Source organism: Lissotriton helveticus, chromosome 8 (genome assembly GCF_964261635.1).
Source record: "Lissotriton helveticus chromosome 8, aLisHel1.1, whole genome shotgun sequence".
NCBI lineage: Eukaryota > Metazoa > Chordata > Amphibia > Caudata > Salamandridae > Lissotriton > Lissotriton helveticus.
In genome coordinates this window covers 1,705,791,676-1,705,818,839 of record NC_136069.1, presented here as the reverse complement: position 1 = coordinate 1,705,818,839, position 27,164 = coordinate 1,705,791,676, and the positions used below count along the sequence as shown (strand labels likewise).

The window sequence follows — 27,164 nt, the reverse complement described above, 5'->3', positions numbered from 1 at the left end:
ATAGTGACCACAAACCAGGGTCTGAAATGTGGCCCCAGTAATTACCAAATGCAGAGATGAATTCCTGTGTTCCGCCCATCACCATCGCTTTTCCTCAACGCTGGTCTTAGGTCGCTGCACCTTGTGTCTTTTAGCAAGAGCTCAATACCTGGTGATCGCATGGAAGGACCCAGCGTGCCGCAGAGCGGGGAGAGGAGTCGTAGGGAGCTTGAGGTGAACGCACTGCCCAGCTGTCCATACGAGGAGGGCATCATCTGAGCACTCGGTCATCCAATCAGAGACAAGAGCTGCTACCCCTGCATTAGCCTTTTAAATCCTGGCACCAGCCTTGCTGTCCCTGCTCTGAGGTCAGGACACCAGAGGCATGAAGGGAAAGGACACTGTTTTTCTGAGCACAGTTTACCTTATACAATTTGATCTGTTTACCCTTCTCTTGTTCTCAGCATCAAGTAGGAGACTACTTCATGCTTAGTGGCTAGGAGAAGGTGGAAACATCTGATGTCCCAAAGCATAGATGTCACTTCTTGTACAGCCTCCATTTTGGTGACTTGTTGTTCATGTTTGAGTCTGGAACATACCAAGGGTGGGTTTCTCTAAGGGGTGGATTCAGAATGAGGCAGGTGGGATTTGGATTTCGGTGTTGAGAAAAGTCAGCGCAGGTTCTGAGGGAATGGCGTATCGACTCCCGCCTGCCATTACTCATGAACATATTCAGGCAATAAGATGCTATTTCATTACTATGGAGACAGAATGGGGCACTCACAGGTTTTTACCATGTTAATAATGTCTATTCATACTGCCGTATTTCTCTTTTCTAGATGTAGGACTGTGCGCTGAAATGTGTGGACTAGGAGTAGATTGTCCTGAGGGTCAGACCTGCGTAAGCAATGGCTGTGGACATGAGTGCAGACCAAGCCCCGGTGAGTATTGACGCGTGATAGGAAATGGGTAACATCAGAAGAGAAGGCTGGCAGCAAGTCTTGTGGTCCTGCCATGGTGGAACCCCTCCTCCCAGGGGTTGTGAGGGTCCCACCCTGGGCTGTGATGCTGCCTTGAGCCTTTGTCTGAAGCAACAAAGCTTCAATGCATCTGTGTCTTATAGTAAAATGGAGGCATGTGATGTGATATCATGAGACTGATCACTGGACACATCACATTGGCTAAGATGATCAAACATGTGGGAGTTGTACATATTTTGTTTATAGTGTGCATTAATATATAACTAAGGTATAGTCTTATTTGTATATTTTATTTTTCAAGATTACTATTTAAGTCAGGTTATGTTTGTTGGCAGTTAAAAGCAAACCAGACTACAGGTGCTGCTGGATTCAAAAGCACCGACACATATAACTACATTAACACTGGAAACAAGACCTGGGAAATATAGCAATGGGACAAGTTACCATATTTAATTCACAATGGTGACTTGGACAGGGACATCCCAAATATATAATATGAAATCAGCCAAATTAAAATAAACAAAATTTTAGCAGAATCCCAAAGAAATTAAAAATATTATTTGGTTTGCTTTACGATTTTATAAATCACTTGTAGGTTTTTCAAAATGTCAATTGGTGGTATGCCTCAAACAGCTGAAAGCCACACTGATCTTAAACAGATGTGTGGAAGTTGGTATCACACCTTTAAATTGTGTTTAGAGAGTAAACGAGGTATTCATTAGGAAGTGAAAGTGTTAATGTTCGTAAGGAGCCCCCGTGGGCTCTCTGGTGCATATCCCGAGGCTGCTCCCAGTGGGCTGGGTTTAAAGCGCCCTGAGGCCAGATTACACAAGTACAGCGTCATTGCAGCCACCATGCCAGGGCATAGGGGACACTTCACTGATTCCTTTTGCCTCAAGTAGGGGGAAGGAAGGGAGTCCCTGCTCTAAATATAGAGGGGAGGGTCTCTCCAACTCAACCAGGTTCACCCCCGTCTTGTGTCCGCAGCATCTCAGTCTAATGAAAGACTGCCAGCCAGAAAGAAGTGTGGAGAAGGCCATGTAAGGCTGCAGTAACAACCCCACCTCTGCGGAGACAAGGGTGGGTGTAGGTAATGCCTACAGCTCCCCTCTGGCTCCACAGCCTCTAGGTCACCATTTATGGCTTTAGTGCCCCAAATAAATCCCAGCTCCACACACCGGCTAACAGATCAAATATCCGTCCATTTCTAGGCACGTGATCCGTTCTGATAAACAGGGCTACCCTGGCCGGTGATCCCATGAAATACCAGGGTTAGTGAAAGTGACATCACACACCCGTTGACATCCATGATATCACAGGAAGTGGCATCACACACCCGTTGACATTAATGATATTACAGGAAGTGACATATGACTTTGAATCTCAAAGTGATGCGACATGACTTTGAACCTGATGACATCACAATAATTGATGCCACTCCACTCAAGAACGAAATGGTTACATTTTTCAGGCAACGCAGCAGCTACTTTGCGGCGCTGCACCGCCTAAAAGGGGGAGGGCAGGAATGCCCCATATATAACATTATATGGTGCATTCCTGTCCTCTCCTTGCACGGGTGTACTTTTGGCTGTCCAGCGCAGTGAAGGCCGCTTTGCATCATGCTGCAAGTGCGCCTGCTTTCCAAGCAGGATTGTTTTTGGGCAGGAAGGGACACCTGATGATTTTCCTCATGAATGCAGCACACATAGAAAGAGGAATAAAAGTCAAGGAAAACTCAAAATATTTCTCCTCGTTACACCTCCCTTGGGAAGGCGTCGGATTTTGACATATTCCCAGGTTTAACACTTATGAAAAATCTGGGACTGCGCCTACATTTATGGCGGATGTGACTCCACCCATGGAATGCCTCCATGGGCAAAGTAATGGACGCTGCGACTTCTGCTTTCTTGCGTTACTCCAGATTTACAGAGCCCCACAGGGACATGCAAGGGGGCGATGCGTGGCTCAGTAAATCTGATTTTAGTTTTGCATTACTGTTGCGTTACTCCAGATTTACCGAGCCCCGCAGGGACGTCCAAGGGGGCATTGCGTGGCTCGGTAAATCTGACTTTAGTTTTGCATTACTGTTGCGTTACATTGCGCGATGCAAGGGAAACGCATCACTTTGATAAATGTGGCACCTAGTGTATGTATTGATAAATAAAAGGGACAGTTACATAAAACATAGTTAAGAAAATGGTCAACCCCACCAATATAAATCAATATGCAACAATCCATTAAATATACCCTCCAATATTGGCTTGATTTATCCTGTTTCATTGTCTACATGTGAGTTTTGATGACTTGTAAGGAGGTGCCACACTTGTGAAACATAGTTGACTGGGTATTTGAAAGCATACCAAAGCATGAAAACAGGTTACATTTTTTTTAGCATTTTTCAATTGTTTCATTTCATGATATATTCTAAGAGTGCTGATTGTTATGCACTTGTCCCTGCTCTGAGGCCAGGACACCAGAGACATGAAGAGACGTGTCCGCAGCATCTCAGTCTAATGAAAGACTGACTGCCAGAAGGAAGTGTGGGGAAGGCACATGTAAGGCTGCAGTAACAACCCCACCCCTGCGGAGACGAGGGTGGGTGTAGGTAATGCCTACAGCTCCCCTCTGGCTCCACAGCCTCTAGGTCACCATTTATGGCTTTAGTGCCCCAAATAAATCCCAGCTCCACACACCGGCTAACAGATCAAATATCTGTCCGTTTCTAGGCACGTGATCCGTTCTGATAAACAGGGCTACCCTGGACGGTGATCCCATGACATACCAGGGTTAGTGAAAGTGACATCCCACACCCGTTGACATCAATGATATCACAGGAAGTGACATCACACACCCGTTGACATCAATGATATCACAGGAAGTGACATCACACGCCCGTTGACATCAATGATATCACAGGAAGTGACATCACACACCTGTTGACATTAATGATATCACAGGAAGTGACATCACACTACCGTTGACATCCATGATATCACAGGAAGTGACATGACTTTGAATCTCAAAGTGATGCGACATGACTTTGAACCTGATGACATCAATTTCAATTCTTTATTATGTTTTGGAACTCCGAGGATTTCCACATAAAAACCATACATGATACAAGACCCATTCAATGCAATAAAGACGTCTACAATGTTTACAAAAATATAGAGTAATCAGATTCACTTTCTACAAAAGACATCAATAAATAGCTAAACATTTAAAAAAGGTAAAACAGAAAATTTCATTTGGGGGATTATACAATGCAAGTAAAAAAGAGTTGGCATTTAAAATACCCAATTGCAAACAGACATATCTTAACCACTTACGCCGAAATGGGCGCAATACAGGGCATATGAAGAGAACGTGCAAGCAATCCTGGGTGGACAAGTTGCAAAAATTACAGATTGCAGGAGTACCATACCACTTTGCCAATAGATTGTTTAATGGCAACAAATCCTGTCTAAAAAGAAACCAAAATCACCGAATGGCATGTGGTAGATTCCAGGCAACATAGGGTTGCATAGCTTTCCTAACATACGAGTTAGTAAGATGGTTATCTCCCTTCTTAAGATAAATAGCCTCCTTGTCCATTTTAAAACTAAGGTCCCAAGATGCCGCTTTCAAGAGTGATTTTAGCTGTGCAGCGGAAACAGTAAATAGTGTGCTCTCTTCCAATTGGAGAAGGGCGGCCGCCTTTCTGAAATTTTCAACAATTTGCGAGTACTCTTTTAAGCTACCCAACAGTTCAACCTTCATAAGATTTCTTAATGAACCCATTTCTCCTCTAGCCAAACTGGCAACCCACCGTACAACAGCTGCTAGGCCCTGCACCCACGTACTCCGAAGGCCATATTCAAGTCTACAGGCAGCTGCTGAACAAGCGGTATTAAGCGAGGATATAGATCTTATTACTTTCCCTTCTACAGAATGTAAAAAATCCCATTGCCTTAAATCAACCAATTCCATTCCATACAAAAGGGAAGAAGGGATTTTTGCCCTAAAAACTTCCAGTAGGCAATTGAAATGTCTTCTCCCCGTGGCTGAGTATAATGCACTCAAGCCTTTTCCCTGAGACAAAGCTTTGCGGGTATTGTTATCGGTGTGGGGCTTATCACTCAAATTATTGGAACTGATTTTTCCTAAAAAGACATAAGTCTTTACCACCTCCAGTTAATGGCCACCAACTGTCCAAACAAAATTCTTATACTTTAACTTTTTTCTCCCTGCAATACACATAATTTTGCTTTTTGTTGCATTTATCCTCAAGTAGTGGGCTTCGGCAAAGAGATGTAATGCACGAAGACGATTGGCCAACCCTTTAGGTGTCAGATCCAGTAATATAATATCATCTGCGTATAACAAGCAGGAAATGGGGGTTCCCCCTACAACCGGGGCTATACCATCACTTGAGGAGATAAAAGCAGGAAGATCCGCAATATACAGTGAAAAAAAGCAGTGGGGCAAGAAGACCACCTTGTTTTAATTCATTAATTGATGGAATGACACGTGATAACCCCCTTTCTCCACCTTGCAGAACACGACACCATGTATCAGTATGTAAAACCTGCACCAGATCTAGCAAGTGAGGGGGCATGCCCATGACAGATAGCTTTCTCCACAGCAGGGGGCGATCCACTTTATCGAATGCTGTGGAGAAGTCTATAAATGCCGTGTACACATATCCCCCGCGAACCCTTACATATTTATCAGAGATGATCTGAAGTGCGGTAAGGTTATCTAGGGTGCCGTGCCCTTTGCGGAAGCCAGTCTGTTCTAGGGGTAAAATGTGGTTCGCATCAACCCAATCATTAATTAAGGATAACAAACATTTTGTGAGAACTTTTCCAATTGCGTCAAGGAGGGCTATTTGACGATAGTTCATCGGTATATCCCTATCGCCCTTTTTAAACAGTGGCACCAGTATGCTCCCTTTCCAAGAGGAGGGGAGAATTTTCTTAATGAAGCAAAATCTGAAAACAGGAAACAGTATTTTGCTCCATAGCACTGGTTCCTGTTTCAAGACAGATATCGGGAGTTTATCAGGCCCCATGGCTCCTGAGGTACGCATGTCCATAATCGCCTGTTCAATAGTTCTTTCTGAAGGGGACTCTATTGGGGAATCATGCTCAGTACTAAGGCCCCTAGGCTCCACCAACTGCCCATTCATGGCGTATAAAGTGGAGATATAATTGACCCATAACAATTCAGAAATAGGAATTGGGAGGGGACCCACTCTTGCACCACAACCCTCCCCTATAAGAGACCAAAACTGTCTAGCTTTGTCATGGACCACTGCCTCCCGTAGATTTATCCATAGGGAATCCTCTTTTTCTTATCTTTTTCTTAATCCTACACCTTTTTAAAGAATCAATTTTATGGAGTCTTTCAGTGGATCTGCACAGGTATTGCTCCCGCACTAACTTATTTATTTCCTTATTGAGGAGAATAATCTATCTTGGGAGGAAGATCTTTTTTGGCGCCAAATTAGATTTTTTTACCAACCAAGATCTTCTTCATGAAATCCTCAAAATGGATTAATTCAGACCCTTTCCAATTATTTAATTTCAACAGTTTTATTAAGGATACATCCCAGACCCTTTTTGGCTTTAAAGTCCCCAAAACATCTTCCCGACTTCTTATGAAAATTGACCACATCACCGTTGAGTGACCAAGGGTCAGATTTAGGTGGGTGTATTGAAAGGGTTAAAGTTATCAACCTATGATCACTAAATATATTGTCTGAGACCGCCAGATCTCTCAGTAAAGAGAAGGAGCGGTGGTCTGTGATTACATAGTCCAAAATTGACTCACTCGTGCTGGCTTTATGGGTATTTTTTGCTGGGACATCAGAAGGGAGCCTACCATTCGCTATTAGCCCCTCCATAAGAAACCATTCTTCCAGCAGTATTTTCCCTCTTTTATTAGTTTAGATTTTATCGGGGGAAAAGGGCTTGAGGAATCAAAAAAGCTTCCTCTTTAGATTTATTTCTAAAAAGCTCTAAGCTATAATTGGAGACTCTGCAATTGAAATCCCCCACTAACACCTGAGGAGTAAGTATTGTCTCCTTTATCTTTTTAATAAAATTAAAAACCTTCTTTAATACACTATTATAACGTTCCTCAGGGGGGATATAAGCATTTATTATAACCATTGGGTTTTTATTTCCCCCATTACCAAAGCTACTAAGGGTAAAGTCCACAAGTAAAGTCCACATTTGTAAAGCGCAAAATCACCCGCAAGGGTCTCTAGGCGCTGGGGGCCGTCGGGAAGATTAAGCGAGCTATTGCCCAGAGTCACATGGTGCTGGGCTAACCTGCTGCCGGAGCCGGGGATCGAACTGTGGTCCCCAGATTCCAGCGTCAGTCGCTCTGGCCACGGCGCCACACCTCTTCCACTGGTGACCGCCTAAAAAAGGTTACTCTGATCCACATAATGGGAGAAATTCCACTTTATTCTATTAGAGAGAAGGCACGCAATTCCTCCTTTTGCATGCCCTCTCTTCGAAGGGGAGGCTGCGACCTCAAGAACAAAGTAGTCCCTCCCCACGCCTATTCTGTCTATACACCAGGTCTCTTGAATACAGATCACACCGGGGTTCAACGAGAGAAGATGCTGTAATTTTTCAGGACTATTGTTGATCCCCGCAGCATTCCAGGAGAGAATTTTTAAGCTACTGCTAAAGATTGGGAAATAGCTTTGGGTTATCTTTTGATTTGCTTAGCAAAGCCCCAGGAAGCCAATTCCATTGTTGATTATCCTCTCTTGAGGTGCTGTAATTATTTTGCGGGGCAGGAATTACATGGGACACTAGCCGTTTAGTTTTTAATACACATTTTAAATTCCTCGAAGAAGGGAGGGTAACCTGCTTGACCCCTGTTCCGTTGAATAGGTCTATTTTCACAGAAACTATCTCCACAATTCGCCAAAACAGATCGATTCCGCGACTTTGAAAACTTTCAGCTTGATTCAAAATGAGGTTCACTATTAGCTTGGAATAGAACGTTACCCTAGTATGGGATGTATTATCGGTTCTTGAAATAAAAACCAAATCAATATCATTTGATTGAATTAATTTTAGACTCTCTATATCTCTAAAACATTTGAGTAGCAATGATCTATTTAATGCTACATCGTGGTCAAACAACGGAAGAAAATCAAGAATCAATGTATCTACAGGATCTTCCGTAATTTTTCTAGGAGGTTCTAGCGAACAGGCAGTACCTTCAACTAGGGAATAAAAAATAGGAGTAGCGGGATTGAGAACACCTGAAACAAAAGGTGCTAGCTTTGTCACTTCTATTTTTGGAAGGAGAATCGTAGATCTCCCCCCCTCAGGGGGAGGTCCTCCTATAGATAAAATAGAACCATTAGGGAAAACTTTATTGCAATCAGCAGAGGGTACTTGGATATCGGGAGTACAAGAATTTGAATCCTGCTTCAGGAGCCCCTTATCTTGCTCTTCCGTACTAGGCAAATCATTTGACTGATCTTGAGAATCCTCAAATATTATTTGTCTAACCCTTTTTTTCCTATGTCTACGAATTGGTTTTCTCTTTTTTCCTCTACACCTTTTGAGCTTCCCTATTATTTCTTTTCCTTCTTTCTCAGTCCCCTTGGATTCTGGCATGAAGATTGGGAAGAGCGCTTTATCAAGTTTACAATCTGCGGAAATCCCATCTTCTATAATTTCAAGATCAGAATCCCTTATACAATTATAAGCCGACGATTTAGGGACTGGAAAAGGCTCATTTGTAGCTGGGACCCCCGAAGTAATTAAATCAGGATTATAAGGCATGCACATAGGATTATTTCCGGTAGGAGGAGCACCAGGGGACACCAGGTCTTGCGAACCCGCTCTAGGATCTGGTTCCACTGTCTTCTCTGGAAGTCTAAGTAATAAAGCCTTTAATATCTGAGTGACCGATTCCAACACAGTCAGAGCTCCCCACGAATTTACTCAATAACCGTAATATCGAAGACAACAAATGTTCCAAAGCAATCAATGACTCCGAAATAGGCTTTTCATGACTATCTAAGCCTAGTGGTATAATAGGATCAATACCTGAAATATTGAGCACAGGGCTTTTTGAAAAGTTAAACTGCATAGATGAATCTTGAGATTTAAGGGAGGGGGTGCTACTATAAAGCTGCAAGCCAGAAGGTGTGGTGCCAATCGGGGTCTTAGTGGCTTCATATAATTTCAGTGAACCATCTGCTAAGTAACGACCACACAACTCCAAGTCAATATCTAACCCTTGAGAGTCGCCATTACATATCTCCTTTGGCTGGTTACTTCTTACTAAATCGTTAGTCAAATACATGTCAGGTTTTGAGAGGGCATTATTTTGATGCACATTCTATATTCTAGAAGCGAGCAAATTAACACTGCCGGAGCTTTCTACGGGGAATAAATTACGCCCCTCACAAGGAATTGATTTTTCTACCACAACTGGCCCTTCTTTACTAACGCAGCATCTACACCAAGCGAAGGAGTTACCCCTATGTTCTTATTTAGTCATTTCTTCTGGGACAGCCTCCTTCACCAAGTCCTTATCCATAGTCTTTTCCCAGAACTGAAATAGCTGGCATTGTCCTTTTAATTGGAGATTCTTTGATTCCTTGTTTCGTGGGGGGTTAGATCTTGTCTTAACACAAGACCTTCCCCCCAAGAGTCTCCCAGAACGTAACTTTTTTGCGGTCATCTTTAGACTTGTATCCAAGACGAAAGTAGAGCGCAGTACCAATATGAGGAACAATAATTAGCAGTTTAAAATAAATAAAATAGGGCGATTGGAGAATGCGAGTCTGAGTTCCAATACTAGTCAACAAGTCGAAGTTTATGTAAGCATGAATGGATAATACAATCTATCAAACAAGACAAAAAATGAGACGGAAGAATCAAGTAATAATAATAATTTAAAAAAATGACACTAAGTGGGCCCAGCCCAGTCTACTTCAGCCACTGATGGCCCGCCCTTTGCCCGGGCTTAGCCCCGGGCGCTCCCGCGACACTGTGCAGGGCGGGAAACTTAGTCCTGTGCCTCCCTCCACTCGGCAGCCGCTGTTAGTTGTTGGCTGCGGCGGCGGGAGGGGGACAGAGACAGGCAGGCACAAGGGTCCACGGGAAACGAGGTAGGCTCTCTCTTTTCCAGGTCCTGAGAGCTCATTAGCAATGCTTTGCAGCGTCGCCACTTAGACACCCAAACTCGCTCAGCACCCTCTGGGCCCGGCAATGCTCAAGGTGGCAGATTTCGCCTTGCCCTTACTGCCACTTGCGGCCTGGCCTGTATCACCGGTATCACCAGTGTCTCCATTGCCTCCTATCGATGTAACTGCTCACTCTACTCCCACTGCCTCTTATATGGTATTCCTGCTGCTGCAAAATGCCAGGAGGGCAGGGGAGCAGGAGAACTGGGAAGCTGGGGAGCAAGGGAACCAGGGCACAGAATGCTGAAATGCAGATTTCAGCGAGGAGGGTAGTGAGGAGGATAGCTTGCCAACCCCCTCCGCTTTGCACCAACAATTGCGGCTTGGCCACACAACGGACCTCTCACGACCTCCCTCACGGCCCGGCTGCTCTGTGTTTTCCCCGCTCGCGTTTGTAGCGTTTATGGCATTTTGGCAATTATGGTGTTTATCGCGTTTATGGCGAGCCGCGTTTATCGCATTTATGGCGTTTTATCGCGGCTCGCAGGTCTCACCTGCGGCCGCCGCTACCACCGTTGCCGCTGTCAGTGACACCAGGGGAGGAGGAGGGCGAAAATGCAAGACCGGGTGAGGCTGCGGGACCCCCGCGGCACCCGGCTCTCGGCAGTGGCTCCCGGCTCTCGACGGAGGTGCAGCTCTCTCCTCTCAAGCTCCTCACTGCTCGTTCACTGCTCGTTCACAGCTTGCTCAATAGCGCCACCTTCAACAAGTACCGGAAACCAATGGGCTGTACTTAAAGGAATATCTGCTCTGTAGCATTTCCAATGAAGTTATAACAATACATGGCCATTAGCAGCAAGGGCTCTTTGTAACGGGATGAGTTGTTTAAGTGGTATGCAACAATCTTGTTCGCTACTTACATGACCGTCCGTCATGACAATAATTGATGCGACTCCACTCAAGAACGAAATGATTACATTTTTCAGGCAACGCAGCAGCTGCTTTGCGGTGTTGCACCGCCTAAAAGGGGGAGGGCAGGAAAACCCCATATATAACATTATATGGTGCATTCCTGTCCTCTCCTTGCACTGGTGTGCTTTTGGCTGTCTAGCGCAGTGAAGGCCGCTTTGCATCATGCTGCAAGTGCGCCTGCTTTCCAAGCAGGATTGTTTTTGGGCAGGAAGGGACACCTGATGATTTTCCTCATGAATGCAGCACACATAGAAAGAGGAATAAAAGTCAAGGAATACTCAAAATATTTCTCCTTGTTACACCTCCCTTGGGAAGGCGTCGGATTTTGACATATTCCCAAGTCTAACACTCATGGTAAATCTGGGACTGCGCCTAAATTTATTGTGGATGTGACTCCACAACAATGTCTCTCCACAGGGAGAGGTGTGGCGCCGCAGCCAGGGCGACTGACGCTGGAATCTGGGGATCACGGTTCGATCCCCGGCTCCGGCGGCAGATTAGCCCAGCACCATGTGACTCTGGGCAATAGCTCGCTTAATCTTCCCGACGGCCCCCAGCGCCTAGAGACCCTTACGGGTGATTGTGCGCTTTACAAATGTGGACTTTACTTTTACTTTTACACCCATGGAATGCCTCCATGGGCAGAGTAATGGACGCTGCGACTTCTGCTTTCTTGCGTTACTCCAGATTTACAGAGCCCCACAGGGACGTGCAAGGGGGGCCATGCGCGGTGCGGTAAATCGGACTTTAGTTTTGCATTACTGTTGCGTTACATTGCGCGATGCAAGGGCAATGCATCACTTTGATAAATGTGGCACCTAGTGTATGTATTGATAGATAAAAGGGACAGTTACATAAAACATAGTTAAGAAAATGGTCAACCCCACCAATATAAATCATTATGCAACAATCCATTAAATATACCCTCCAATATTGGCTTGATTGATCTTGTTTCATTGTCTACATGTGAGTTTTGATGACTTGTAAGGAGGTGCCACACTTGTGAAACATAGAGGGGACTGGGTATTTGAAACATATCATTAGGTGTCCGTGAGACAGTTTTAGCAGTTTCGTCAAGCTTCATGCAATGAAAAAAATCAGAAAATAAAAAAGCACATGTCCACACACACAGGCCTGCATACACATACACCACTCGCACACACATGCGCACATACACACACACATGACTTACTCACTCTGAACAGTGAATCCCGCATATACAAAAAATGGACAGTTAGGAGTCTTAACTTTACTACTACTAAAAGCCTTCTGTAAATACTAAAAGTAGTAAGCTTAGGATTTTATCTCAGATAAGTTCTGTGAATCGGCCCTAATGCCTTTTATTTAGGTTTTAAAAACCAAAACATAAATAAAAGGCATTGTCATTTACAATGCCAATAGTTCAAAAGCGTGTAAATGCGAGACCTATTGCATTGCAAATGCTTGTTTTTTAAATGATAGTTCATGTGCAGGAAGGGACACCTTCCTGCACAGAAACAATCATGCATGGTGTTTTGCTGTTAATGTGTACTGCAACATACAGCACATATAAACAGCAAATATGAGGCGAAATAAAGCATGTCTCCTTGTTGCGCCATGCTAAAACCAGGTTTTTTTGGTCTTCATTTTGGCGCTGCCCTATATCTAGGCCACCCTTGTAAATATGGGGCAGTGTCAAAATCAATGGGTGTTGCGGTGGGAATCCCACCACAACCCTCATTGATCCATTTCACTCTGAATATGGCGTGAAAGGGTGCCTTATTTACAAGACCGCATTTAGCTATGTGAAGTAGCTTAGCACTGCTTTTTAAATAAGGTGAAGCCCGTATCGCCACAGGACTGTCAAAAAAAGTGACATTCCAGTGGCAATAGGACCTTGTAAATATGCCCCTGAGTCCGTGAACACAACAAAAAAGAAAAATTAACCATTACACAAGATTATATACACAACATTAGTGTTCTAAATTACGGTGAATTACAGGTGAAAAGGGTTTCTATTAAGAGTGAGTGGAACACGCATAGTTTGCAATAGCGTCATTATGGCAAGTTACAGCCAAATTATTCGGACTCGCGTGAAGTTCTTAAACCTGCCTTTAGTGCTATTTTCATACCACAAAATGCATCATTCCCAAAATGGACCCAATGATGTAATTTGCGCTGAGAAAATAGCGCTAAATGCAACAGAACAGGAAGAGCAGCGGCCAGCCATCCCCTGTGCTCTGTTGCTGTACACTTGTGTAGGCATTTTTGCTCATAATTATGCAAGTGGACATAATCGCTTAATTTCCAGTAATTTCACATCAAATTAATGTGAAATTACTTTGAATATTTTAGTATAATTAAAATGTCACCCAGGTGTAATTTTTATGTTTGTCTTGTGTACAATTGCTTGCTGAAAGGGCCCCCACTGTTCTATAAAAATTAATTTATTTAAATTGATTTATCCTGTTTCATTGTCTACATGTGAGTTTTGATGACTTGTAAGGAGGTGCCACACTTGTGGAACATAGAGGGGACTGGGTATTTGAAAGCATACCGAAGCATGAAAACAGGTTAAAAAAAATTAGCATTTTTCATTTGTTTCATTTCATGATATATTCTAAGAGTGCTGGTTTGACATGCATTTGTCCCTGCTCTGAGGTCAGGACACCAGAGACATGAAGGGAAAGGACACTGTCTTTGAGCACAGTTTACCTTATACAATTCGATCTGTTTGTCCTTCTCTTGTCCCTTCTGCATCAAGTAGGAGACTACTTCATGTTTAGGGCCTAAAAGTCAGGGGAGTCATCTGATGTCATGAGTCCCAAAGCATAGATGTCACTTCTTGTACAGCCTCCATTTTGGTGACTTGTTGTTCATGTTTGAGTCTGGAACATACCAAGGGTGGGTTTCTCTATGGGGTGGATTCCGAATGAGGCAGGTGGGATTTGGATTTCGGTGTTGAGAAAAGTCAGCGAAGGTTCTGAGGGAATGGCGTATCGACTCCCGCCTGCCATTACTCATGAACATATTCAGGCAATAAGATGCTATTTCATTACTATGGTGACAGAATGGGGCACTCACAGGTTTTTACCATGTTAATAATGTCTATTCATACTGCCGTATTTCTCTTTTCTAGATGTAGGAGCGTGCGCTGAAATGTGTGGACTAGGAGAAGTTTGTCCTGAGGGTCAGACCTGCGTAAGCAATGGCTGTGGACATCAGTGCGAACCAAGTTCCGGTGAGTATTGACGCACGATAGGAAATGGGCAGCTTGAGAAGAGAAGGCTGGCAGCAAGTCTTGTGGTCCTGCCATGGTGGAACCCCTCCTCCCAAGGGTTGTGAGGGTCCCACCCTGGGCTGTGATGCTGCCTTGAGCCTTTATCTGATGCAATAAAGCCTTAATGTACCAGTGTCCTACTAAAATGGAGGCATGTGATGAGATCATGAGATAGATCACTGGACACAGTGTTGGCTAAGATCAAACCTGATGTGTGAGTTGTACATATTTTCTTTATAGTGTGCATTAATATATACCTACGGTATAGTCTTATTTGTATATTTTATTTTTCAATATTACTATTTAAGTCAGGTTATGTTTGTTGGCAATTCAAAGGAAACTAGACTACAGGTGCTGCTGGATTCAAAAGCACCGACACATAGAACTACATTAACACTGGACACAAGTCCACTTAGAACTAAACCACTTCTTTTGGAATGAACAACAGTTTAGCATAACCCCCAAAAAACTTTAACAAATCATTTTTTGTTTGCTTTACAATTCTATAAATCAGATTCTGTGGTATACCTCAAACAAAGCTGAAAATCCTACTGAGGCATATATACGAAGGCTTATTGCTGCAGGAACGTCACTTTTTGCGACGTTCTTTTGGCCATAAACACTTCACGTTAATAACACGGCGACGTTAAGCCACTTAACATGGCTTAACACCGCCGTGTAACTAATGCCCCCTTTCACGCTACAATCAGTGTGAAAGGGCTGGGAAAGGTTGTTGCATGGAGCATACGGTCGCAACACTCTTTGATGTTGACGCTGCTCCCTATTTACAAGGGTGGTGTAAACAGGAGGCAGCCCCAAAATGAAGACTAAAACCCCCCAGGTTTAAATATGGCGAAACAAGGTGAAATTGTTTATTTCTCCTCGTTTTTGCTGTTTCTATCTGTTGAATTCTGCAGCACACATAGAAAGAGCGAATCGCCATGAATGACGGTTCCTGTGCAGGAAGGTGTCCCTTCCTGCACATAAACAACCATTAAAAAATGACAATTTGCAACTTGTAAGTGCCCTGCACAATGCAGCACACATAGGAGTTAATAATCACCATTAGTGATTGTTTTATGTGCAGGAAGGGATACCTTCCTGCACATTAACAATCATCCCCTCGACACAGACACCTTTGCACTATGATCCAAGGGTTCCTGCGTTGGTGCTGCAGCTGAACTTAGAGCCAGCGCTAGAGGAAATGCAGGGCTATGCTGTATTATCGTAAATACGCGCAGCCCTGCCTTTTCAGAATCGCGCAGTGTGGTGTTAGCGATTTCGGCTTAACGCTGCGCTGCACCATCCCCTAGAAAATATGCCCAACTATGACCCCTTTAAATTGTGTTTCTGGAGTCGACAAGGTATTCATTAGGCAGCAGAAGGGTTAATGTTGGGTCAGAAAAGAGATTTCCAAGAAGTGACCCAACCCCCCCCCCCCCCCCCCCCCCGGGCCTCTAGTGCACATCCAGGGACTGCTCCCAGTGGGCTGGATTTAAAGCGCCCTGAGGCCAGCTTACACACTATCAGCGTCATTGCATCCAAGCAGGCACCCTGCCAGGGCACAGGCTGACACTTCTAAGATTCCTCTTAGCTCAAGTAGGGGGAAGAAAGGGAGTCCCCCCCCCCCCTCTATAGGGGGTCTCTTCACCCCCATCTTGTGTCCGCAGCATCTCAGTCTAATGAAAGGCTGACTGCACAGAAGGAAGTGTGGAGAAGGCACATGTAAGGCTGCAGTCCCAACCCCACCCCTGCGGAGACGCGGGAGGGTGTAGGTAATGCCTACAGCTCCCCTCCGGCTCCACAGCCTCGACGTCACCATTTATAGCTTTAGTGCCCCAAATAAATCCCAGCTCCACACACCGACCATCAGATCAAATATCCGTCAGTTTCTAGGCACGTGATCAGCTCTGATAAACAGGGCTGCCCTGGATGGTGATTCCCCCCCCCCCCCTTTAAATACTAGGGTTAGTGAAAGTGACATCACTCAACCTTGACCTCAATGATATCACAGGAAGTGACATCACACACCCGTTGACATTAATGATATCCCAGGAAGTAACATCACACACCCTTTGACATCAGTGATATCACAGGAAGTGACATCACACACTCGGACAGAGTCACTGAGTGAGAGAAAGAAAGAAAAAGCACTGAGACAAGGGAGACGGAGTAACCGTTAGTGACAGAAATGAAGAATGCAATGGAAACAGACAGTGGGGAGAGTGGGAGAGAGGAGACAGGTGAGACGTAGAAGAGAGGCATACACATACTGCTCACTTTCAATGTCATATACAAACATACCCATTGATATTCATGCATGACCCTTCACACTCACACATACCCTTTCACATTCACACATACCATTTACATACATAAAACAGCCTTAACCACACAGCCTTAACTGTGCATGACTAAACAATGCAGGCGGAACCACACCTGTCTAAACCACGCCTATGCCTTTACCACGCATATGCCTTTACCACACATGTCTTTAATACACACAGGCGTGGTTTAGACGTTAGTAGTAGTTAGCACTCATTACTCGAGGCGGAGGGTTGAAGTACTGGGTTTTTCAGAACCCAGCGGTGCCAGGGACACACCCTAGGACTTCGGGTTCTTCCTGTTTTAGACTACAGAAACGCAGAGTCTTCTAGGTGAAGTCAAAGATCAAGTTTATTGGCTGCAACCAAGTAACAGGCGTCCTAGAAGTACAACACGGTATATATTCTCAGGAGACTTCTCAATCTTACAAAGCCAACCTTCTCTTTTTATACACAATATTATGCTTCAGGCAAACATTCCTTATTTTACAGTTGACCATTCACATATTTTCAATACAAAGAAAAAACAGTCATGATGACAAGCCCATATTTCAGTTTGTTCAGCCCACAATCAATTACCCGGCAAGGCCCAGTATTTTCATCTGATATCGACGAACCCCCAATAAAAACGGGCACCTCCTGCTCGTAAAGCAAGTCATAAAGAAAGAAACAGAGGCAGGTGTGTGTAAGATTAGGAAGGGTTTGTGTGCGATGAAGGGTTTATGGCATGTTGTGCCTTGATACTATCTCGATCGGCCACTGGGAGAGGAACTGACCGAACAGGTTTTGCCTTGAGTATGTTTGGGCAGATATACCTTTTTATCAGTAAAGCTAACCCCCATGGAATACTCTTTAAATCCTAAGGTTGTGTTTCCCCAGACCAAACCCTCTTAAAATATACTGCCTACCAGTATGGATGACACGTGAATCCTACACCTTGCAATCCTCATTGGCTTATGTGACGTTCCCTGTAGTCTGATTAACATACTTGTATGATTCATTGTCTCTGTATAATGTGTGCATGACGTAAAGTACTGACACACACTACACCGATATGAGTAGCGCTATCCAGCAAAAGACATGCATATGAGGTAGGGGCTACGTAAAGATGAGGGGCGCTGGTGGGGGGTGGAAGTGCGGGAATCCGAGGAAGAGGTCAATAGGGGGGCCATGGAAAGATGAGTAGGTAAGGTATTTATGGAGAAAGAGGTTATTGGTGCGGCCCCAAGAAAGACTTTCATCAGCGCTGAAGCCGGCCTTTCTTTTTTTGTTTATTTCATTGGCAGTCTGGTCACGAGGGCTACTGTGGAACATACGTTAAAGTGCGTGCTAATTATATTTAGTGCTATATTCAATGTTTTTAAGTTTGAAGGTAATTTTACTAATGTTTTTACCGGTAAAAATGAAAGTGGAGCCCGATTGTGCCTGATATGGGGCTGGGGCCCAAGGTCAGCTGTGATAAGGTGCACTGGAGAGGAGTAGTGGATAATCAAGCCTGTAAGGGAGTGCGTTGCAGAGTCTGGGGTCAGGTGGATGTAGTAATGAAGAGGCATTCTCCATGAAGGCTCTCACAGATTGAGCCAGAGAAGTGTCACTCACCTGACACGCCCACCAAAGGAACATTACATGGAAAAAACACTTTTTGAGAGTGATCATATTTAGAAAGATTTGGAAAAGAGTGCGTTTTACTGGGCCTTGTAAGACTAAGAAGAGAGAAAGGAGGGCCCTGAAGCAGGCCTGCCCAGACATATATGCGTCAAATCGAGCCAGCAGTGGCCCACCCAAATACACCCTTGGCCCACCCAAACAAAAATTCCTGGAGCCGGGCCTGTTCGAAACGGGTTTCTATCGGTCTCTGTTTTGTGCCCTGGCACAGGTTGACTGCAGTGGCAGCAGGCACAACCATGTGCGCTGCTCACTTCCCACTACTGAAGAGGTTACAGCATGACATCATTCCAGGTGACCCCCCAGTTTTTCCCCATTTAAAACCCTGGGTTCTTCACATGAGAGAGTGGCAGATAGGGTCAGGGGCCAAAAAAAAGCCATGCTTTCAGCTGTTTCCCGAAAATGGGGTTCTAGGTACGTGTCCCTCAGTCTCGCGGAGAGCTTGTTCCAGGCCATGGCCACAAAAAACGTAAAAGATTTGCCTCCTTTAGGCTGAACGCTTGAATAGAGGAGGTTTAACAATTCCGCCGCAGTGCTGGTGAATTAATGAGTGGGCAGGGTTGGGACTGCCCACGGCTGTCCTCAGCACATGTCCAATCTTTGAGTTTCTATATTAATTATTCATGTATTTTTGCACGAATTTGAAAGATTATTGTATACTGTATGTTGCTAATGGATTTTACTATGACTCTTATTTGTAAACATTTAACCTGCTGATTAGCTGTGCTTTTATGGATCTGATATCTGAATGAAGTCTTTGAACCTTGAACCATAGGTTCATGACCTTTAAACCATCACATTATGAAGCCAAAACAGGTCGAAGGTCGAAACTAGTCTGGGTTTTCTTGCATTTCCTCTGAGGTGGACCTTGCCTGGCAGTGCAGGGTAGACTGTTCCTATTGGAGCAGAATCAAGACTGATTTACATATGGCTGATCTGTGTCTAAAGTAGGATAGTGACAAAAAACAAGGGTCTGAAATGTGGCCCCAGTAATTACCAAATGCAGAGATTAATTCCTGCATTCCTCCCATCGCCATCGCTTTTCCTCCACGCTGGTCTTGGGTTGAAGCACCTTGTCTCTTTTATCAAGAGCTCAATACCTGGTGATCGCATGGCAGGACCCAGAGTGCCGCATAGCGGGGAGAGGAGTCGTAGGGAGCTTGAGGTGAACGCCCTGCCCAGCTGTCCATACGAGGATGGAATCATCTGATCTGAGCCCTCGGTCATCCAATCAGAGGCAGGCACTTCTACCCCTGCATTAGCCTTTTAAACCCTGGCACCAGCCTTGCTGTCCCTGCTCTGAGGTCAGGAAGCCAGTGGCGTGAAGGGAATGGACACTGTTTTTCTGAGCACAGTTTACCTTATACAATTGGATCTGTTTACCCTTCTCTTGTCCCTCAGCATCAAGTAGGAGATTACTTCATGCTTAGGGGCTAGAAGAAGGGGGGAAACATCTGATGTCCCAAAGCAAAGATGTCGTCACTACTTGAACAGCCGCCATTTTGGTGACTTGTTGTTCATGTTTGAGTCTGGAACATACCAAGGGAGGATTTCTCTCTAGGGGGTGGATTCACAATGAGGCAGGAGGGATTTGGATTTCAGTGTTGAGATGTCAGCGAAGGTTCATGGTTCTGAGGGAATGGTGTATCGACTCCCGCCTGCCATTACTCCTAAACATCTTCGGGCAATAAGATGCTATTTCATTACTATGGTGACAGAATGGGTCTCGCACAGGTTTTAACATGTTAATAATGTCTATTCATACTGCCGTATTTCTTTTCTAGATGTAGGAGCGTGCGCTGAAATGTGTGGACTAGAAGAAGATTGTCCTGAGGGTCAGACCTGCGTAAGCAGTGGCTGTGGACATGAGTGCGAACCAAGCCCCGGTGAGTATTGACGCATGATAGGAAATGGCCGACCTCAGAAGAGAAGGCTGGCAGCAATTCTTGTGGTCCTCCCATGGTGGAACCCCTCCTCCCAGGGGTTGTGAGGGTCCCACCCTGGGCTGTGATGCTGCCTTGAGCCTTCATCTGAAGCGTTAAAGCCTTAATGCATCTGTGTCTTATAGTAAAATGGAGGCATGTGATGAGATCATGAGATATTATGAGACTGATCACTGGACACACAGCATTGGCTAAGATGATCAAACATGATGTGTGAGTTGTACAGATTTTGTTTATAGTGTGCATTAATATATAACTAAGTTATAGTCTTATTTGTATATTTATTTTATTAGTTGTGTTTATAAAGGGCAATATTACTATTTAAGTCAGGTTATGTTTGTTGGCAGTTCAAAGCAAACCAGACTACAGGTGCTGCTGAATTCAAAAGCACCGACACCTAGAACTACATTAACACTGGACACAAGTCCTGGGAAATATAGCAATGGAACAAGTTACCATATTTAATTCACAATGATGTCTTACAGGGACATCCCAAATATACAATATGAAATCAGACAAATTAAAATAAACCACATTTTAGCAGAATCCCAAACAAATTTTAAAACCATTCTTTGTTTTGCTTTAGCATTTTATAAATCCGGTGTAGGTTTTTGATCTTAAACAGATGTGTGGAAGTTGGTATCACAAAAATTGTGTTTAGAGAGTAAACGAGGTATTCATTAGGAGGTCTCTGCGGGGCCTCTGGTGCACATCCAGAGGCTGCTACCAGTGGGCTGGGTTTAAAGCGCCCTGAAGCCAGATTACACAAGTACAGCGTCATTACATCCAAGCAGCCACTCTGCCAGGGCACAGGGGCACTTCCCTGATTCCTTTTGCCTCCAGTAGGGAAAAGGAATGGAGTCCCCGCTCTAAACTCTCTCCACACCCCCAGGTTCACCCGGATTTGTGTCCGCAGCATCTCAGTCTAATGAAAGACTGACTGCACAGAAGGAGGTGTGGAGAAGGCACATGTAAGGCTGCAGTCCCAACCCCCCCCCCTGTGGAGACAAGGGAGGGTGTAGGTAATGCCTACAGCTCCCCTCCGGCTCCACAGCCTCATGGTCACCATTTATGGCTTTAGTGCCCCAAATAAATCCCAGCTCCACACACCGGCCATCGGATCAAATATCCGTCCATTTCTAGGCACGTGATCCGTTCTGATAAACAGGGCTGCCCTGGACGTTGATCCCCTGAAATACCAGGGTTAGTGAAAGTGACATCACACACCTGTTGACATTAATGATATCACAGGAAGTGACATCACACACCTGTTGACATTAATGATATCACAGGAAGTGACATCACACACCCTTTGACATCCATGATATCACAGTAAGTGACATCACACACCCGTTGACATCAATAATATCACAGGAAGTGACATTATATGACTTTGAATCCCAGAAAGTGATGCAACATGACCTTGAACCTGATGACATCACAATAATTGATGCCCCTTCACTCAAGAACGAAATGATTACATTTTTCAGACAACGCAGCAGCTACTTTGCGGCGCCGCACCGCCTAAAAGGGGAGAGGGCATGAATGCCCCATATATAACATTATATGGTGCATTCCAGTCCTTTCCTTGCACTGGTGTGCTTTTGGCTGTCTAGCGCAGTGAAGGCTATTTTGCATCATTCTGCAAGTGTGCCTGATTTCCAAGCAGGATTGTTTTTGGGCAGGAAGGGACACCTGATGCTTTTCCTCATGAATGCAGCACGCATAGTAAGAGAAATAAAAGTCCCCTCTGCAGAGGTATGAGGTAGCTGTGTTCACATGGGTTTGATTAACCCTTTCAATGTGTATCTGTGTCTCTCTCTGCCCCACAGTGGGGATGAGATAGATAGACAGACAGCGAGACAGACAGACCGAGATAGGCAGAGAGATGGTGAGAAGGGGAAAGGAGAACGAGAAAGGGAAAATTGTGAGAGTTACAAAGATGGACAAATTGGGAGAGAGAAGAGATAGTGAGAGGGCAAGTGGGATAAGAAGAGAGAGCAAGAAGCAGAGAGTGAGGAAAGACAGAGATGGAGAGACTAGAGGACAGATGGAGAAACACGAGAGAGAAGAAGAGTGGAACAGTATGACAGTGAAAGGGGAGGCGTGGGAGATGCAGCGAGAGAAGGATAGAGGTGTGGGAAGGGGAGATGTCGCAGATTAAAAGAGAAGGAAAAATGGTGTGAAAGAGAAAAGAAATCCAAAGAAGCAGAAGGAATCGGAAGGGAAAAAAGAGGAGGAGGGAGAAATTCATACCAATTGAATTTCACGCATGACCCTTCACACTCACACAACCTTTCACATTCACACATGCCATTCACATAAACATCATCACATTAACAATACCCTTTTCCATTCACAAACACCCCTTCACATTCCACTCTGATTCACATACACACCTTCACATTCACACACACCACTCTGATTCACATACACCCCTTCACATTCACACACACCACTCTGATTCACATACACACCTTCACATTCACACACACCACTCTGATTCACATACACCCCTTCACATTCACACACACCACTCTGATTCACATACACCCCTTCACATTCACACACCACTCTGATTCACAAACACCCCTTCACATTCACACACACCACTCTGATTCACATACACCCCTTCACATTCACACACACCACTCTGATTCACATACACCCCTTCACACACACCACTCTGATTCACATACACCCCTTCACACACACCACTCTGATTCACATACACCCCTTCACATTCACACACACCACTCTGATTCACATACACCCCTTCACATTCACACACACCACTCTGATTCACACACACCACTCTGATTCACACACACCACTCTGATTCACACACACCACTCTGATTCACACACACCACTCTGATTCACACACACCACTCTGATTCACACACACCACTCTGATTCACACACACCACTCTGATTCACATACCACTCTGATTCACATACCACTCTGATTCACATACCACTCTGATTCACATACCACTCTGATTCACATACCACTCTGATTCACATACCACTCTGATTCACATACCACTCTGATTCACATACCACTCTGATTCACACACCACTCTGATTCACATACACCCTTGACATTCACACACACCACTCTGATTCACATACACCCCTTCACACACACCACTCTGATTCACATACACCCCTTCACATTCACACACAACCCCTTCACATTCACACACCACTCTGATTCACATACACCCCTTCACATTCACACACACCACTCTGATTCACATACACCCCTTCACACACACCACTCTGATTCACATACACCCCTTCACATTCACACATACCACTCTGATTCACATACACCCCTTCACATTCACACACCACTCTAATTCACATACACCCTTGACATTCACACACACCACTCTGATTCACATACACCCCTTCACATTCACACACACCACTCTGATTCACATACACACCTTCACATTCACACACACCACTCTGATTCACATACACCCCTTCACATTCACACACACCACTCTGATTCACATACACCCCTTCACATTCACACACCACTCTGATTCACAAACACCCCTTCACATTCACACACACCACTCTGATTCACATACACCCCTTCACATTCACACACACCACTCTGATTCACATACACCCCTTCACACACACCACTCTGATTCACATACACCCCTTCACACACACCACTCTGATTCACATACACCCCTTCACATTCACACACACCACTCTGATTCACATACACCCCTTCACATTCACACACACCACTCTGATTCACACACACCACTCTGATTCACACACACCACTCTGATTCACACACACCACTCTGATTCACACACACCACTCTGATTCACACACACCACTCTGATTCACACACACCACTCTGATTCACACACACCACTCTGATTCACATACCACTCTGATTCACATACCACTCTGATTCACATACCACTCTGATTCACATACCACTCTGATTCACATACCACTCTGATTCACATACCACTCTGATTCACATACCACTCTGATTCACATACCACTCTGATTCACACACCACTCTGATTCACATACACCCTTGACATTCACACACACCACTCTGATTCACATACACCCCTTCACACACACCACTCTGATTCACATACACCCCTTCACATTCACACACAACCCCTTCACATTCACACACCACTCTGATTCACATACACCCCTTCACATTCACACACACCACTCTGATTCACATACACCCCTTCACACACACCACTCTGATTCACATACACCCCTTCACATTCACACATACCACTCTGATTCACATACACCCCTTCACATTCACACACCACTCTAATTCACATACACCCTTGACATTCACACACACCACTCTGATTCACATACACCCCTTCACATTCACACACACCACTCTGATTCACATACACCCCTTCACACACACCACTCTGATTCACACACAACCCCTTCACATTCACACACAACCCCTTCACATTCACACACCACTCTGATTCACATACACCCCTTCACATTCACACACACCACTCTGATTCACATACACACCTTCACATTCACACACACCACTCTGATTCACATACACCCCTTCACATTCACACACACCACTCTGATTCACATACACACCTTCACATTCACACACACCACTCTGATTCACATACACACCTTCACATTCACACACACCACTCTGATTCACATACCACTCTGATTCACATACCACTCTGATTCACATACCACTCTGATTCACATACCACTCTGATTCACATACCACTCTGATTCACATACCACTCTGATTCACATACCACTCTGATTCACATACCACTCTGATTCACACACCACTCTGATTCACATACACCCTTGACATTCACACACACCACTCTGATTCACATACACCCCTTCACACACACCACTCTGATTCACATACACCCCTTCACATTCACACACAACCCCTTCACATTCACACACCACTCTGATTCACATACACCCCTTCACATTCACACACACCACTCTGATTCACATACACCCCTTCACACACACCACTCTGATTCACATACACCCCTTCACATTCACACATACCACTCTGATTCACATACACCCCTTCACATTCACACACCACTCTAATTCACATACACCCTTGACATTCACACACACCACTCTGATTCACATACACCCCTTCACATTCACACACACCACTCTGATTCACATACACCCCTTCACACACACCACTCTGATTCACACACAACCCCTTCACATTCACACACAACCCCTTCACATTCACACACCACTCTGATTCACATACACCCCTTCACATTCACACACCACTCTGATTCACAAACACCCCTTCACATTCACACACACCACTCTGATTCACATACACCCCTTCACATTCACACACACCACTCTGATTCACATACACCCCTTCACACACACCACTCTGATTCACATACACCCCTTCACACACACCACTCTGATTCACATACACCCCTTCACATTCACACACACCACTCTGATTCACATACACCCCTTCACATTCACACACACCACTCTGATTCACACACACCACTCTGATTCACACACACCACTCTGATTCACACACACCACTCTGATTCACACACACCACTCTGATTCACACACACCACTCTGATTCACACACACCACTCTGATTCACACACACCACTCTGATTCACATACCACTCTGATTCACATACCACTCTGATTCACATACCACTCTGATTCACATACCACTCTGATTCACATACCACTCTGATTCACATACCACTCTGATTCACATACCACTCTGATTCACATACCACTCTGATTCACACACCACTCTGATTCACATACACCCTTGACATTCACACACACCACTCTGATTCACATACACCCCTTCACACACACCACTCTGATTCACATACACCCCTTCACATTCACACACAACCCCTTCACATTCACACACCACTCTGATTCACATACACCCCTTCACATTCACACACACCACTCTGATTCACATACACCCCTTCACACACACCACTCTGATTCACATACACCCCTTCACATTCACACATACCACTCTGATTCACATACACCCCTTCACATTCACACACCACTCTAATTCACATACACCCTTGACATTCACACACACCACTCTGATTCACATACACCCCTTCACATTCACACACACCACTCTGATTCACAAACACCCCTTCACATTCCACTCTGATTCACATATACCCCTTCACATTGTCCCATACCCTTTAACATTTAGACCTACCATACGCTTTCAAATGAACCCTGTCGTATTAAAACATGCCCATTCACTTTCATGCATGCCCCATCACATTCACACATACACTTTCATATCACATTTACCCTTTCACACTCACACATGCCCTTCCATATTAGCACGTCATTCACATTGAATTATACCCCTTCACATTCAATCATACCCTTTACATTCATATAGGCCTTTCACATTCGCATAGCTTTGAATGTTCATATATACCCCTTCACATTCACGAATACCCGTCACAAATACTCTTTTATATTCACACATGCATGTTTACATTCACAAATACCCTTACACTCGCACATACCATTTCCATTCACGTATACCCCTTTATATATAAACATACTGTTATATCCAGGCCCGGACTGGCCATTGCGGGCACCGTGCTATCCCCCTGTGGGCCGCAAGGGTGAGGGCCGATTTTGGGCCCCTGGGGGCCATTTTTGTTACAGGGCCGTTTTAGCAGCATGGCTGCAAAATTGGCCCTGTAACAAACTGCCAAAAAGCGTCCCAGGCAAAGAGCTCGGTCACCCCCTCCCCCTTTTCCGGAGGGGGGGGTGGGGTGGCGGAGCACTTTGCCAGGGCCGGTTT

The 27,164-nt window shown here is 44.8% G+C and overlaps 1 protein-coding gene across 3 annotated transcripts in view; it reads left to right on the top strand.

Moving 5' to 3' along the window:
• The window catches only part of LOC144773645 (uncharacterized), a 108,575-nt gene that overhangs the window by 68,927 nt on the left and 12,484 nt on the right, over positions 1–27,164 (top strand). For 2 of the 3 annotated variants that reach the window (XM_078658795.1, XM_078658794.1), the window contains 3 exons: positions 819–920; positions 14,201–14,302; positions 20,115–20,216. In XM_078658795.1, coding sequence (XP_078514921.1) covers positions 819–920; positions 14,201–14,302; positions 20,115–20,216 — 306 coding nt within the window. The remainder of the gene's footprint in view (positions 1–818; positions 921–14,200; positions 14,303–20,114; positions 20,217–27,164) is intronic. The other variant, XM_078658796.1, reaches the window with a different exon arrangement.